Source organism: Pseudophryne corroboree, chromosome 2 (assembly GCF_028390025.1).
Source record: "Pseudophryne corroboree isolate aPseCor3 chromosome 2, aPseCor3.hap2, whole genome shotgun sequence".
Classification (NCBI taxonomy): domain Eukaryota; kingdom Metazoa; phylum Chordata; class Amphibia; order Anura; family Myobatrachidae; genus Pseudophryne; species Pseudophryne corroboree.
Window position 1 is genome coordinate 145270965 of NC_086445.1, and position 16689 is coordinate 145287653.

A 16689-nucleotide genomic window follows, 5' to 3' on the forward strand; every position below is an offset into this window, starting at 1 on the left:
TCTGTTGGTTTCATTCATCTACAGAAATTGTACACTGTTTGCGATGTGGCAATGAATATAATTATTTCAAAGAGTACAACCTATAGTTTAGAGTCTCCAAAAGATCCAGTATTACCAGCACGTTACTTCACACAGCCAGACAAGGTATGTACTGCAAAGTGCTTAGTTATGATTAGCCTAGCACTCTTAAGTCACGTGTACTTGATAGTGGCAGCCAGTTTGAGAGCTGAGGCTGTTTTCAGACATTTGTAGAGTTTCCAAAGACTGTTCCATATTATTTCTCTTACGTCCTAGAGGATGCTGGGGACTCCGTAAGGACCATGGGGTATAGACGGGCTCCGCAGGAGACATGGGCACTCTAAAGACTTTAGATGGGTGTGCACTGGCTCCTCCCTCTATGCCCCTCCTCCAGACCTCAGTTAGATCCTGTGCCCAGAGGAGACTGGATGCACTGCAGGGGAGCTCTACTGAGTTTCTCTGAAAAAGACTTTTGTTAGGTTTCTTATTTTCAGGGAGCACTGCTGGCAACAGGCTCCCTGCATCGTGGGACTGAGGGGAGAGAAGCAGACCTACTAAAATGATACGTTGCTTCTTAGGCTACTGGACACCATTAGCTCCAGAGGGTCGGAACACAGGTCTCACCCTCGTTGTTCGTCCCGTAGCCGCGCCGCCGTCCTCCTCACAGAGCCGGAAGATAGAAGCCAGGTGAGTATAAGAAGAAAGAAGACTTTAAAGGCGGCAGAAGACTTCAGATCTTCACTGAGGTACCGCGCAGCGGTAACGCTGCGCGCCATTGCTCCCACACATTCACACACTGACGGCAGTGTAAGGTGCAGGGCTCAGAGGGGGGGGGGGGGGGGGCTGGGCAGCAAAATTAACCTCTAGGGATACTGGCATAAAAAAAAAAAAAAAAATATATATATATATATATATATATATATATATATATATACATATACTGCGGAGGCAGTATACAGGTTGAGTATCCCATATCCAAATATTCCAAAATACGGAATATTCCGAAATACGGACTTTTTTGAGTAAGAGTGAGATAGTGAAACCTTTTGTTTTTTGATGGCTCAATGTACACAAACTTTGTTTAATACACAAATTTATTAAAAATATTGTATTAAATGACCTTTAGGCTGTGTGTATAAGGTGTATATGAAACATAAATGAATTGTGTGAATGTACACACACTTTGTTTAATGCACAAAGTTATAAAAAATATTGGCTAAAATTACCTTCAGGCTGTGTGTATAAGGTGCATATAAAACATAAATGCATTCTGTGCTTAGATTTAGGTCCCATCGCCATAATATCTCATTATGGTATGCAATTATTCCAAAATACGGAAAAATCCCATATCCAAAATACCTCTGGTCCCAAGCATTTTGGATAAGGGATACTCAACCTGTATTACACAAACCCCTGCCAGTATAACGATTTGAGCGGGACCGAAGCCCGCCATTGAGTGGGTGGAGCTTGATCCTCCAGCACTAACCAGCGCCATTTTCTCCACAGCACGCTGCAGAGAAGCTGGCTCCCCGGACTCTCCCCTGCTGAACACAAGTACAGAGGGCACAAAAGAGGGGGGGGGGACATTTATTTGGCGCAGTGAGTGTATTATTATTATTACATATATAAAAAGCGCTGTACTGACTGGGTTTATATTCCAGTGTCCGGTGGCACTGGGTGTGTGCTGGCATACTCTCTCTCTCTCTCTCCAAAGTGCCTTATTGGGGGACTGTCTCCATATAGATATATATATCCCTGAGTGTGTAGGGATGTCGGTACGTGTGTGTCGGCATGTCTGAAGCGGAAGGCTCATCTAAGGAGGAGGTAGAGCAGATGATTGTGGCGTCTCCGTCGGCGATGCCGACACCTGATTGGTTGGATATGTGGAATGTTTTAAATGCAAATGTGTCTTTATTACATAAGAGTTTGGACAAAGCAGAGTCCAGGGAAGTAACAGGGAGTCAATCCATGGCTTTGGCTGTGTCACAGGGCCCTTCAGGGTCTCAGAAACGTCCCCTGTCCCACGTAGCAGACACTGATACCGACACGGATTCTGACTCCAGTGTCCACTACGATGATGCGAGGTTACACCCAAGGGTGGCCAAAAGTATTCATTATATGATTATTGCTATAAAAGATGTTTTGCATATCACAGATGACCCCTCTGTCCCTGACACGAGAGTATGCATGTTTAAGGAAAAGAAACCTGAGGTAACCTTTCCCCCGTCTCATGAGCTGAATGCTTTATTTGAAAAGGCTTAGGAATCTGCAGTTTTTTGTCTGGAGTCTCCCAAGAGAATTCTTATGGCGTACCCTTTCCCCGCGCAGGACAGGTTACGGTGGGAATCTTCGCCCAGGGTGGACAAGGCTTTAACGCGCTTGTCCAAAAAGGTGGCGCTACCATCTCCAGACACGGCAGCCCTCAAGGATCCTGCTGATCGCAAACAGGAAACTGCCTTAAAATCAATTTATACACATACGGGTGCCTTGCTCAGACTTGCGGTAGCGTCGGCATGGATATGTAGCAGCGTGGGCAGATATCTTGTCATTTGACATTGACACCCTAGATAGGGATACCATTTTATTGACCTTGGGTCACATTAAAGACGCAGCCTTATATATGAGAGACGCTGCGAGAGACGTTGGGCTGTTAGGTTCAAGAGCCAACGCCATGGCTGTTTCTGCTAGGTGAGCCCTATGGACTCGCCAATGGAGTCTCGAGGACCTGGTTTCCACGGCTACCGTGGGTAAATCTTCTTTTTTGCCTTATGTTCCCCCACAGCAAAAGAAAACACAATATCAGATGCAGTCCTTTCGGTCGCATAAGTCCAGAAGAGGTTGGGGCTCTTCCTTCCTCGCCAGAGGTAAGGGTAGAGGGAAAAGAATTCCTGCAACGGCTAGTTTCCAGGAGCAGAAGTCCTCCCCGGCTTCTACTAAATCCACCGCATGACGCTGGGGCTCCGCTGAGTGAGTCCGCGCCGGTGGGGGCACATCTTCGACTCTTCAGCCAGGTATGGGTTCTGTCAGACGTGGATCCTTGGGCGATGGAAATTATATCCCAAGGCTACAAACTAGAATTCGAAGAGGTGGCCCCTCGCCGATTTTTTAAGTCTGCTTTGCCAGCTTCTCCCTCAGAGAGGGAAATAGTTTTAGCTGCAATTCAAAAGCTGTATCAACAGCAAGTGATTATCAGGGTTCCCCTAGTCCAACAGGGGAAAGGGTACTATTCAACCCTGTTTGTGGTCCCGAAACCGGATGGCTCGGTCAGACCCATTCTGAATCTTAAATCCCTAAACCTGTACTTAAAAAAGTTCAAATTCAAGATGGAATCACTCGGGGTAGTGATCTCCAGCCTGGAAAGGGGGGATTTTATGGTGTCACTAGACATAAAGGATGCATACCTTCATGTCCCCATATATCCTCCTCATCAGGCGTACCTGAGATTCGCTGTACAGGACTGTCATTACCAGTTTCAGACGTTGCCGTTTGGGCTTTCCACGGCCCCGAGGATTTTCACCAAGGTAATGGCGGAAATGATGGTGCTCCTGCGCAGGCAGGGAGTCACAATTATCCCGTACTTGGCCGATCTCCTGATAAAAGCGAGATCGAGAGATCAATTAATGAAAAGCGTGTCGCTCTTCTTGAGGGTGCTGCAGCAGCACGGCTGGATTCTAAATCTACCAAAGTCACAGTTTATTCCAACGACTCGGCTATCTTTCTTAGGAATGATTCTGGAAACGGAACAGAAGAGGGTTTTTCTTCCGATGGAAAAAGCCCGGGAACTCCAGAACATGGTCAGAGACCCGCTAAAACAAAAAAGAGTGTCAGTCCATCAATGCACTCGAGTACTGGGGAAAATGGTGTCGGCCTACGAGGCCATCCCCTTCGGCAGGTTCCATGCAAGGACATTTCAGTGGGACCTTCTGGACAAGTGGTCGGGGTCCCATCTACAAATACATCAGAAAATAAGCCTGTCCCCCAGGGCCAGGGTGTCTCTCCTGTGGTGGCTGCAGAGTGCTCACCTTCTCGAGGGTCGCAGGTTCGGTATTTAAGACTGGGTTCTGGTGACCACGGATGCGAGCCTCCGAGGATGGGGAGCAGTCACACAAGGAAGAAATTTTCAGGGACTATGGTCAAGCCAGGAGGCTTGTCTACACATCAACGTACTGGAATTGAGGGCCATATACAACGGCCTACGACAAGCGGACAATCTTCTTCTCGACCTACCGGTTCTGATTCAATCACACAACATCACAGCCATGGCTCATGTAAACCGCCAAGGCGGGACAAGGAGCAGAGTGGCATTGGCGGAAGCCACCAGGATTCTTCGCTGGCCGGAAAATCACATAAACGCTCTGTCAGCTGTCTTCATTCCGGGAGTGGACAACTGGGAAGCAGACTTCCTCAGCAGACACGATCTCCATCCAGGAGAGTGGGGACTTCATCAAGAAGTTTTTGCAGAGATAACAAGTCATTGGGGACTTACTCAAATAGACATGATGGCGTCACGCCTCAACAAGAAGCTTCGGAGGTATTGTGCCAGGTCAAGGGACCCTCAGGCAGTAGCGGTAGACGCCCTGGTGACCCCATGGGTGTTTCAGTCGGTCTGTGTGTTCCCTCCTCTTCCGCTCATCTCAAAAATATTGAGAATCATAAGACGAAAAAGAGTGCAGACAATACTCATTGTTCCAGATTGGCCTTGAAGAGCCTGGTATTGCTCACAGAAGATCCGTGGCCTCTTCCTCTCAGGGAGGACCTGTTGCAGCAGGGGCCCTGCGTGTTCCATGACTTACCGCAGTTACGTTTGACAGCATGGTGGTTGAACACCACGTCCTAGCTGGGAAAGGTATTCCGGAGGAAGTCATCCCTACGCTGATAAAGGCTAGGAAGGAGGTGACGGCGAAACGTTATCACCGTATCTGGAGGAAGTATGTCTCTTGGTGTGAAGCCAAGAATGCTCCTACGGAAGATTTCCATCTTGGCCGTTTTCTACGCTTTCTACAGACAGGAGTGGATATGGGCCTAAAGTTAGGCTCCATTAAGGTACAGATTCGGCCCTATCAATTTTCTTTCAGAAGGAATTGGCTTCTCTCCCAGAAGTCCAGACCTTTGTTAAGGGAGTGCTGCACATCCAGCCTCCTTATGTGCCCCCAGTGGCACCATGGGACCTTAACGTGGTGGTACAGTTCCTAAAATCTCACTGGTTTGAACCTCTTCAAACGGTTGAATTAAAATTTCTCACTTGGAAGGTGGTCATGTTGTTGGCCTTGGCATCTGCAAGGCGGGTGTCCGAATTGGCGGCTTTATCTCACAAAAGCCCCTATCTGATTTTCCATGTGGATAGAGCAGAGTTGAGGACTCGTCATCAATTTTTTCCTAAGGTGGTTTCATATGAACCAACCTATTGTGGTACCTGTGGCTACGGGTGACTTGGAGGATTCCAAGTCCCTTGATGTAGTCAGGGCCTTAAAAATTTATGTAGCCAGGACGGCTCGGGTTAGGAAAACGGAGGCACTGTTTGTCCTGTATGCAGCCAACAAGGTTGGCGCTCCTGCTTCTAAGCAGACTATTGCTCGCTGGATCTGTAACACGATTCAGCAGGCTCATTCTACAGCTGGATTGCCGTTACCAAATTCGGTAAAGGCCCATTCCACTAGAAAGGTGGGCTCTTCTTGGGCGGCTGCCCGAGGCGTCTCAGCATTACAGCTTTGCCGAGCAGCGACTTGGTCGGGTTCAAACACTTTTGCAAAATTCTACAAGTTTGATACCCTGGCTGATGAGGACCTCATGTTTGCTCAATCGGTGCTGCAGAGTCATCCGCACTCTCCCGCCCGGTCTGGAGCTTTGGTATAAACCCCATGGTCCTTACGGAGTCCCCAGCATCCTCTAGGACGTAAGAGAAAATAAGATTTTAAACCTACCGGTAAATCTTTTTCTCCTAGTCTGTAGAGGATGCTGGGCGCCCGTCCCAGTGCGGACATATTTCTGCAAGGCTTGTATATAGTTATTGCTTACATAAGGGTTATGTTACAGTTAAGATCAGTCTTTGGCTGATGCGGTTTTGTTCATACTGTTAACTGGTGGCGTATATTCCATGTTATACGGTGTGGATGGTGTGGGCTGGTATGAATCTTGCCCTTAGATTAACAAAAATCCTTTCCTCGTACTGTCCGTCTCCTCTGGGCACAGTTCCCAGCATCCTCTACGGACTAGGAGAAAAACATTTACCGGTAGGTTTAAAAGATTTATTTCTCTAACGTCCTAGTGGATGCTGGGGACTCCGTCAGGACCATGGGGATTAGCGGCTCCGCAGGAGACAGGGCACAAAAATAAAGCTTTAGGATCAGGTGGTGTGCACTGGCTCCTCCCCCTATGACCCTCCTCCAAGCCTCAGTTAGGTTAAGTTAGGTTTTTGTGCCCGTTCGAGCAGGGTGCAATCTAGGTGGCTCTCCTAAAGAGCTGCTTAGAAAAAGTTTTTAGGTTTTTTATTTTCAGTGAGTCCTGCTGGCAACAGGCTCACTGCATCGAGGGACTTAGGGGAGAGAAGTGAACTCACCTGCGTGCAGGATGGATTGGCTTCTTAGGCTACTGGACACCATTAGCTCCAGAGGGATCGAACACAGGCCCAGCCATGGAGTCCGGTCCCGGAGCCGCGCCGCCGACCCCCCTTGCAGATGCCGAAGATTGAAGAGGTCCAGAAACAGGCGGCAGAAGACTTTTCAGTCTTCATGAGGTAGCGCACAGCACTGCAGCTGTGCGCCATTGTTGTCAGCACACTTCACACAGCGGTCACTGAGGGTGCAGGGCGCTGGGGGGGGGGCGCCCTGGGAAGCAATGTATAATACCTTTTTTATGGCTAAAAATACATCACATATAGCCCTTGAGGCTATATGGATGTATTTAACCCCTGCCAGATCTCACAAACTCCGGGAGAAGAGCCCGCCGAAATAGGGGGCGGGGCTTATTCTCCTCAGCACACAGCGCCATTTTCCTGCTCAGCTCCGCTGTGAGGAAGGCTCCCAGGACTCTCCCCTGCACTGCACTACAGAAACAGGGTAAAACAGAGAGGGGGGGCACTTTTTTGGCGATATTACTATATTTAAGCTGCTATAAGGATACAACACTTATATAGGGTTGTTCCCATATATATTATAGCGCTTGGGTGTGTGCTGGCAAACTCTCCCTCTGTCTCCCCAAAGGGCTAGTGGGGTCCTGTCTTCAATAGAGCATTCCCTGTGTGTCTGCTGTGTGTCGGTACGTGTGTGTCGACATGTATGAGGACGATGTTGGTGTGGAGGCAGAGCAATTGCCGGTAATGGTGATGTCACCCCCCAGGGAGTCGACACCGGAATGGATGGCTTTGTTTATGGAATTACGTGATAATGTCAGCACATTACAAAAATCAGTTGACGACATGAGACGGCCGGCAAACCAGTTAGTACCTGCCCAGGCGTCTCAGACACCGTCAGGGGCTGTAAAACGCCCTTTACCTCAGTCGGTCGACACAGACCCAGACACGGACACTGAATCTAGTGTCGACGGTGAAGAAACAAACGTATTTTCCAGTAGGGCCACACGTTATATGATCACGGCAATGAAGGAGACTTTACATATCTCTGATACTGCAAGTACCACAAAAAGGGGTATTATGTGGGGTGTGAAAAAACTACCTGTAGTTTTTCCTGAATCAGAGGAATTGAATGATGTATGTGATGAAGCGTGGGTTAACCCAGATAGAAAAGTGCTAATTTCAAAAAAGTTATTGGCATTATACCCTTTCCCGCCAGAGGTTAGGGCGCGCTGGGAAACACCCCCTAGGGTGCATAAGGTGCTCACACGCTTATCAAAACAAGTGGCGTTACCGTCTCCTGATACGGCCGCCCTCAAGGATCCAGCTGATAGGAGGCTGGAAACTACCTTAAAAAGTATATACACACATACTGGTGTTATACTGCGACCAGCCATCGCCTCAGCCTGGATGTGCAGTGCTGGGGTGGTCTGGTCGGATTCCCTGACTGAAAATATTGATACCCTGGATAGGGACAGTATTTTATTGACTTTAGAGCAATTAAAGGATGCTTTTCTTTATATGCGAGATGCTCAGAGGGATATTTGCACTCTGGCATCGAGAGTAAGTGCGATGTCCATATCTGCCAGAAGAAGTTTATGGACGCGACAGTGGTCAGGTGATGCGGATTCCAAACGGCATATGGAAGTATTGCCGTATAAAGGGGAGGAATTATTTGGCGTCGGTCTATCGGATCTGGTGGCCACGGCACCTGCCGGAAAATCCACCTTTTTACCTCAGACCCCCTCCCAACAGAAAAAGACACCGTCTTTTCAGCCGCAGTCCTTTCGGTCCTATAAGAACAAGCGGGCAAAAGGACAGTCATATCTGCCCCGAGGCAGAGGAAAGGGTAAGAGAGGGCAGCAAGCAGCTCCTTCCCAGGAACAGAAGCCCGCCCCGGGTTCTGCAAAGCCCTCAGCATGACGCTGGGGCTTTACAAGCGGACTCAGGAGCGGTGGGGGGTCGACTCAAGAATTTCAGCGCGCAGTGGGCTTGCTCACAGGTGGACCCCTGGATCCTGCAGGTAGTATCTCAGGGTTACAGGTTGGAATTCGAGAAGTCTCCCCCTCGCCGGTTCCTAAAGTCTGCTTTGCCAACGTCTCCCTCAGACAGGGCGACGGTATTGGAAGCCATTCACAAGCTGTTTTCTCAGCAGGTGATAGTCAAGGTACCCCTCCTACAACAGGAAAAGGGGTATTACTCCACACTATTTGTGGTACCGAAGCCGGACGGCTCGGTAAGACCTATTCTAAATCTGAAATCTTTGAACCTGTACATACAAAAATTCAAGTTCAAGATGGAGTCACTCAGAGCAGTGATAGCGAATCTGGAAGAAGGGGACTTTATGGTGTCCCTGGACATAAAAGATGCTTATCTGCATGTCCCAATTTGCCCTTCACATCAAGGGTACCTCAGGTTCGTGGTGCAAAACTGTCATTATCAGTTTCAGACGCTGCCGTTTGGATTGTCCACGGCACCTCGGGTCTTTACCAAGGTAATGGCCGAAATGATGATTCTTCTGCGAAGAAGAGGCGTATTAATTATCCCTTACTTGGACGATCTCCTGATAAGGGCAAGGTCCAGAGAACAGCTGGAGGACGGAGTAGCACTAACCCAAGTAGTGCTGCAACAACACGGGTGGATTCTGAATTTTCCAAAATCTCAGTTGACCCCGACAACACGTCTGCTGTTCCTGGGAATGATTCTGGACACGGTTCAGAAAAAGGTGTTTCTTCCGGAGGAGAAAGCCAAGGAGTTATCCGAACTTGTCAGGAACCTCCTAAAACCAGGAAAAGTGTCTGTGCATCAATGCACAAGAGTCCTGGGAAAGATGGTGGCTTCTTACGAAGCGATTCCATTCGGCAGATTCCACGCACGAACTTTTCAGTTGGATCTGCTGGACAAATGGTCCGGATCGCATCTGCAGATGCATCAGCGGATAACCTTATCGCCACGGACAAGGGTGTCTCTTCTGTGGTGGTTGCAGAGTGCTCATCTGTTAGAGGGCCGCAGATTCGGCATACAGGACTGGGTCCTGGTGACCACGGATGCCAGTCTGAGAGGCTGGGGAGCGGTCACACAGGGAAGAAACTTCCAGGGAGTATGGTCAAACCTGGAGATATCTCTTCACATAAATATACTGGAGCTAAGAGCGATTTACAATGCTCTAAGCCTGGCAAAACCCCTGCTTCAGGGTCAGCCGGTGTTGATCCAGTCGGACAACATCACGGCAGTCGCCCACGTAAACAGACAGGGCGGCACAAGAAGCAGGAGAGCAATGGCAGAAGCTGCAAGGATTCTTCGCTGGGCGGAAGATCATGTGATAGCACTGTCAGCAGTGTTCATTCCGGGAGTGGACAACTGGGAAGCAGACTTCCTCAGCAGACACGATCTACACCCGGGAGAGTGGGGACTTCATCCAGAAGTCTTCCACATGATTGTGAACCGTTGGGAAAAACCAAAGGTGGACATGATGGCGTCTCACCTCAACAAAAAACTGGACAGGTATTGCGCCAGGTCAAGAGACCCTCAGGCAATAGCTGTGGACGCTCTGGTAACGCCGTGGGTGTTCCAGTCAGTGTATGTGTTTCCTCCTCTGCCTCTCATACCAAAAGTACTGAGAATCATTCGGCAAAGGGGAGTAAGAACGATACTCGTGGCTCCGGATTGGCCAAGAAGAACTTGGTACCCGGAACTTCAGGAGATGCTCACGGAAGATCCGTGGCCTCTACCTCTAAGACGGGACCTGCTTCAGCAGGGACCGTGTCTATTCCAAGACTTACCGCGGCTGCGTTTGACGGCATGGCGGTTGAACGCCAAATTCTAAGGGAAAAAGGCATTCCGGAAGAGGTCATTCCTACACTGGTAAAAGCCAGGAAGGAGGTGACTGCACAACATTATCACCGCATTTGGAGAAAATATGTTGCGTGGTGTGAGGCCAGGAAGGCCCCCACGGAGGAATTTCAATTGGGTCGATTCCTACATTTCCTGCAAACAGGATTGTCTATGGGCCTCAAGTTGGGGTCCATTAAGGTTCAAATTTCGGCCCTGTCGATTTTCTTCCAAAAAGAATTGGCTTCAGTTCCTGAAGTCCAGACTTTTGTAAAAGGAGTACTACATATACAGCCCCCGGTTGTGCCCCCAGTGGCTCCGTGGGACCTTAATGTAGTTTTGGATTTTCTCAAATCCCATTGGTTTGAGCCACTCAAATCGGCGGATTTGAAATATCTTACATGGAAGGTAACCATGCTACTGGCCCTGGCTTCAGCCAGGAGAGTGTCAGAATTGGCGGCTTTATCGTATAAAAGCCCATATCTGATTTTCCATTCGGACAGGGCAGAACTGCGGACGCGTCCTCATTTTCTGCCTAAGGTGGTGTCAGCGTTTCACCTGAACCAGCCTATTGTAGTGCCTGCGGCTACTAGCGATTTGGAGGATTCCAAGTTGCTGGACGTTGTCAGGGCATTGAAAATATATATTTCAAGGACGGCTGGAGTCAGAAAATCTGACTCGCTGTTTATACTGTATGCACCCAACAAGCTGGGTGCTCCTGCTTCTAAGCAGACGATTGCTCGTTGGATTTGTAGCACAATTCAACTTGCACATTCTGTGGCAGGCCTGCCACAGCCTAAATCTGTCAAGGCCCATTCCACAAGGAAGGTGGGCTCATCCTGGGCGGCTGCCCGAGGGGTCTCGGCATTACAACTCTGCCGAGCAGCTACGTGGTCGGGGGAGAACACGTTTGTAAAATTCTACAAATTTGATACCCTGGCTAAAGAGGACCTGGAGTTCTCTCATTCGGTGCTGCAGAGTCATCCGCACTCTCCCGCCCGTTTGGGAGCTTTGGTATAATCCCCATGGTCCTGACGGAGTCCCCAGCATCCACTAGGACGTTAGAGAAAATAAGATTTTACTTACCGATAAATCTATTTCTCGTAGTCCGTAGAGGATGCTGGGCGCCCATCCCAAGTGCGGATTGTCTGCAATACTTGTACATAGTTATTGTTACAAAAAAATCGGGTTGTTCTTGTTGTGAGCCGTCTGTTCAGAGGCTCCTACGTTGTCATACTGTTAACTGGGTTCAGATCACAAGTTGTACGGTGTGATTGGTGTGGCTGGTATGAGTCTTACCCGGGATTCAATATCCTTCCTTATTGTGTACGCTCGTCCGGGCACAGTATCCTAACTGAGGCTTGGAGGAGGGTCATAGGGGGAGGAGCCAGTGCACACCACCTGATCCTAAAGCTTTATTTTTGTGCCCTGTCTCCTGCGGAGCCGCTAATCCCCATGGTCCTGACGGAGTCCCCAGCATCCACTACGGACTACGAGAAATAGATTTATCGGTAAGTAAAATCTTATTTTCTCTGACGTCCTAAGTGGATGCTGGGACTCCGTAAGGACCATGGGGAATAGCGGCTCCGCAGGAGACAGGGCACAAAAGTAAAGCTTTAGGATCAGGTGGTGTGCACTGGCTCCTCCCCCCATGACCCTCCTCCAAGCCTCAGTTAGATTTTTGTGCCCGAACGAGAAGGGTGCAGGCTAGGTGGCTCTCCTGAGCTGCTTAGAAGTAAAGTTTAAATAGGTTTTTTATTTTCAGTGAGACCTGCTGGCAACAGGCTCACTGCATCGAGGGACTAAGGGGAGAAGAAGCGAACTCACCTGCGTGCAGAGTGGATTGGGCTTCTTGGCTACTGGACATTAGCTCCAGAGGGACGATCACAGGTACAGCCTGGATGGGTCCCGGAGCCGCGCCGCCGGCCCCCTTACAGATGCTGAAGAGTGAAGAGGTCCAGAAATCGGCGGCAGAAGACGTTCCTGTCTTCATTAAGGTAGCGCACAGCACTGCAGCTGTGCGCCATTGCTCCCAGCACACTTCACACTGCGGTCACTGAGGGTGCAGGGCGCTGGGGGGGGGTGCCCTGGGCAGCAATGTAAATACCTCCTATGGCAAAAAATACATCACATATAGCCCCTGGGCTATATGGATGTATTTAACCCCTGCCAGTTTTCCAGATAAAAGCGGGAGAAGAGCCCGCCGAGAAGGAGGCGGGGCCTATCTCCTCAGCACACGGCGCCATTTTCCCACACAGCTCCGCTGGTAGGAAGGCTCCCAGACTCTCCCCTGCACTGCACTACAGAAACGGGGTACAACAGAGAGGGGGGGCACTTATTTGGCTAAAAATATATATAAGCAGCTATAAGGGATAGACACTTATTATAAGGTTGTCCCTATACAGTTTATAGCGCTTTGGTGTGTGCTGGCAAACTCTCCCTCTGTCTCCCCAAAGGGCTAGTGGGGTCCTGTCCTCTATCAGAGCATTCCCTGTGTGTGTGCTGTGTGTCGGTACGTTTGTGTCGACATGTATGAGGAGAAAAATGATGTGGAGACGGAGCAGATTGTCTGTAATAGTGATGTCACCCCCTAGGGGGTCGACACCTGAGTGGATGTACTGTTGAAAATTACGTGACAGTGTCAGCTCTGTATAAAAGACAGTGGTTGACATGAGACAGCCGGCTACTCAGCTTGTGCCTGTCCAAACGTCTCATAGGCCGTCAGGGGCTCTAAAGCGCCCGTTACCTCAGATGGCAGATACAGACGCCGACACGGATACTGACTCCTGTGTCGACGGTGAAGAGACAACCGTGATTTCCAATAGGGCCACACGTTACATGATTGAGGCAAGGGAAAATGTTTACACATTTCTGATAATATGAGTACCACCAAAAAGGGGTATTATGTTTGGTGAGGAAAAACTACCTGTAGTTTTCCTGAATCTGAGAAATAAAATGAGGTGTGTGATGATGCGTGGGTTTCCCCCCGATAACAATTGATAATTTCTAAAAAGTTATTGGCAGTATACCTTTTCCCGCCAGAGGTTAGGGTGCGTTGGGAAACACCCCCTAGGGGGGATAAGGCGCTCACACGCTTGTAAGAACAAGGGCTCTACCCTCTCCTGAGATGGCCGCCCTTAAGGATCCTGCTGATAGAAAGCAGGAGGGTATCCTAAAATGTATTTACACACATACTGGTGTTATACTGCGACCAGCAATCGCCTCAGCCTGGATGTGCAGTGCTGGGTTGGCGTGGTCGGATTCCCTGACTGGAAATATTGATATCCTAGATAAGGACAGTATATTATTGCCTATAGAGCATTTAAAATATATGCGAGATGCACAGCGGAATATTGCCGACTGGCATCAAGTATAAGTGCGTTGTCCAATTCTACCAGTAAAGTGGTCAGGTGAGGCGGATTCCAAACGGCATTTGGAAGTATTGTCTTAAAAAAGGGGACATTTGGGGTCGGTCTTTCAGACCTGGTGGCCACGGCAACAGCTGGGATATCCACGTTTGTACCCCAGGTCGCCTCTCAAAATAAGACGCAGTATTATCAGGCGCAGTCCTTTGTTGGCAAGCGGACAAAAGGTTCCTCTTTTCTGCTCGTGACAGAGTCAGAGGAAAAAGGCTACAGAGATGAGCCAGTTCCCAGGAACAGAAACCCTTTCCCGCCTCTGCCAAGCCCTCAGTATGATGCTAGGGCTTTACAAGCTCAGGCACGGTGGGGGCCCGTTCTCAATGAATTTCAGTGCGCAGTGGGCTCACTCGCAAGTAGACCCCTGGATCCTTCAGGTAATATTTCAGGGGTACAAATTGGAATTCGAGACGTCTCCCCCTCGCCGTTTCCAAAAGTCGGTTTTACCGACGTCTCCCTCTGACAGGGAGGCAGTTTTGGAAGCCATTCACAAGCTGTATTCCCAGCAGGTGATAATCAAGGTACCCCTCCTGCAAAAGGAAACGGGGTATTATTCCACACTATTGTGGTACCGAAGCCAGACGGCTCGGTGAGACCGATTCTAAATCTAAAATCTTTGAATACAGAGGTTCAAATTCAAGATTGAGTCACTCAGAGCAGTGATTGCGAACCTGGAAGAAGGGGACTACATGATGTCTCGGGACATCAAGGATGCTTACCTTCATGTCAAAAATTTTTACCCTTCTCACCAAGGGTACCTCAGGTTATGGTACAGAACTGTCACTATCAGTTCAGACGCTGCCGTAGGGATGGTCCACGGCACCCCGGGTCTTTACTAAAGTAAGGACCGAAATGATGATATTCCTTCGAAGGAAGGGAATTTTAGTTATTCTTTACTTGGACGATTCCCTGATAAGGGTAAGATCCAGGGAACAGTTGGAGGTCAGTGTAGCACTATCTCAGGTAGTGTTGAGGCAGCACGATTGGATTCTCAATATTCCAAAATCGCAGCTGGTTCCGACGACTTGTCTTCTGTTCCTAGGGATGATCCTGGACACAGTCCAGAAAGAAGGTGTTTCTCCCGGAGGAGAAAGCCAGGGAGTTATCCGAGCTAGTCAGGAACCTCCTAAAACCGAGCCAAGTCTCAGTGCATCAATGCACAAGGGTTCTGTGTAAAAATGGTGGCTTCCTACGAAGCAATCCCATTTGGCAGATTCCACGCAAGGACTTTCCAGTGGGACCTACTGGAAAAATGGTCCGGGTCGCATCTTCAGATGCATCAGCGGATAACCCTGTCACCAAGGACAGGGGTATCCCTCCTGTGGTGGTTGCAGAGTGCTCATCTTCTAGAGGGCCGCAGATTCGGCATTCAGGACTGGGTCCTGGTGACCACGGATGCCAGCCTGCGAGGCTGGGGAGCAGTCACACAGGGAAGGAATATCCAGGGCTTATGGTCAAGCCTGGAGACATCACTTCACATAAATATCTGAAGCTAAGGGCCATTTACAATGCTCTAAGCTTAGCAAGACCTCTGCTTCAAGGTCAGCCGGTGTTGATCCAGTCGGACAACATTACGGCAGTCACCCGCGTAAACAGACAGGGTGCCACAAGAAGCAGGAGGGCAATGGCAGAAGCTGCAAGGATTCTTCGCTGGGCGGAAAACCATGTGATAGCACTGTCAACAGTATTCATTCCGGGAGTGGACAACTGGGAAGCAGATTTCCTCAGCACGACCTCCACCCGGGAGAGTGGGAACTTCACCCAGAAGTCCTCCACATGATTATAAACCGTTGGGAAAAACTCGACAGGTATTGCGCCAGGTCAAGGGACCCTCAGTCAATAGCTGTAAAGGCTCTGGTAACACCGTGGGTGTACCAATCAGTGTATGGGTTCCCTCCTCTGCCTCTCATACCCAAGGTACTGAGATTGATAAGATGGAGAGGAGTAAGCACTATATTCGTGGCTCCGGATTGGCCAAGAAGGACTTGGTAACCGGAACCTCAAGAGATGCTCACGGAGGATCCGTAGCCTCTACCTCTAAGAAGGGACCTGCTCCAGCAAGGACCCTGTCTGTTCCAAGACTTACCGCGGCTGCGTTTGACGGCATGGCGGTTGAACGCCGGATCCTGAAGGAAAAAGGCATTCAGGATGAAGTCATCCCTATCCTGATCAAAGCCAGGAAGGATGTAACCGCAAAACATTATCACCGCATTTGGCGAAAATATGTTGCGTGGTGCGAGGCCAGTAAGGCCCGACGGAGGAAATTCGACGATTCCTACATTTCCTGCAAACAGGAGTGTCTATGGGCCTGAAATTGGGGTCCATTAAGGTTCAAATTTCGGCTCTGTCAATTTTCTTCCAAAAAGTACTAGCTTCAGTCCCTGAAGTTCAGACGTTTGTAAAAGGGGTACTGCATATACAGTCTCCTTTGGTGCCTTCAGTGGCACCTTGGGATCTCAATGTAGTTTTTGGGTCCCAAAAGTCACATTGGTTTGACCCACTTAAATCTATGGAGTTAAAATATCTCACAGGAAAAGTGGTCATGCTGTTGGCTCTGGCCTGGGCCAGGCGCGTGTCAGAATTGGCGGCTTTATCCTGTAAAAGCCCTTATCTGATTTTCCATTCGGACAGGGCGGAATTGAGGACTCGTCCTCAGTTTCTCCCTAAGGTGGTTTCAGCGTCCACCTGAACCAACCTATTGTGGTGCCTGCGGCTACTAGGGACTTGGAGGACTCCAAGTTGCTAGACGTTGTCAAGGCCGGAAAATATATGTTTCCAGGACGGCTGGAGTCAGAAAATCTGACTCGCTGTTCATCCTGTATGCACCCAACAAGCTGGGTGCTCCTGCTTCTA

General features: G+C 49.3%; 1 protein-coding gene across 1 annotated transcript in view; it reads left to right on the forward strand.

The window, feature by feature from the left end:
- Positions 1-16689, forward strand: part of PDS5B (PDS5 cohesin associated factor B) — a 340516-nt gene that overhangs the window by 298411 nt on the left and 25416 nt on the right. Inside the window, exon 28 of the mRNA XM_063951787.1 lies at positions 25-144. Within this exon, the coding sequence (XP_063807857.1) occupies positions 25-144 (120 nt within the window). The remainder of the gene's footprint in view (positions 1-24; positions 145-16689) is intronic.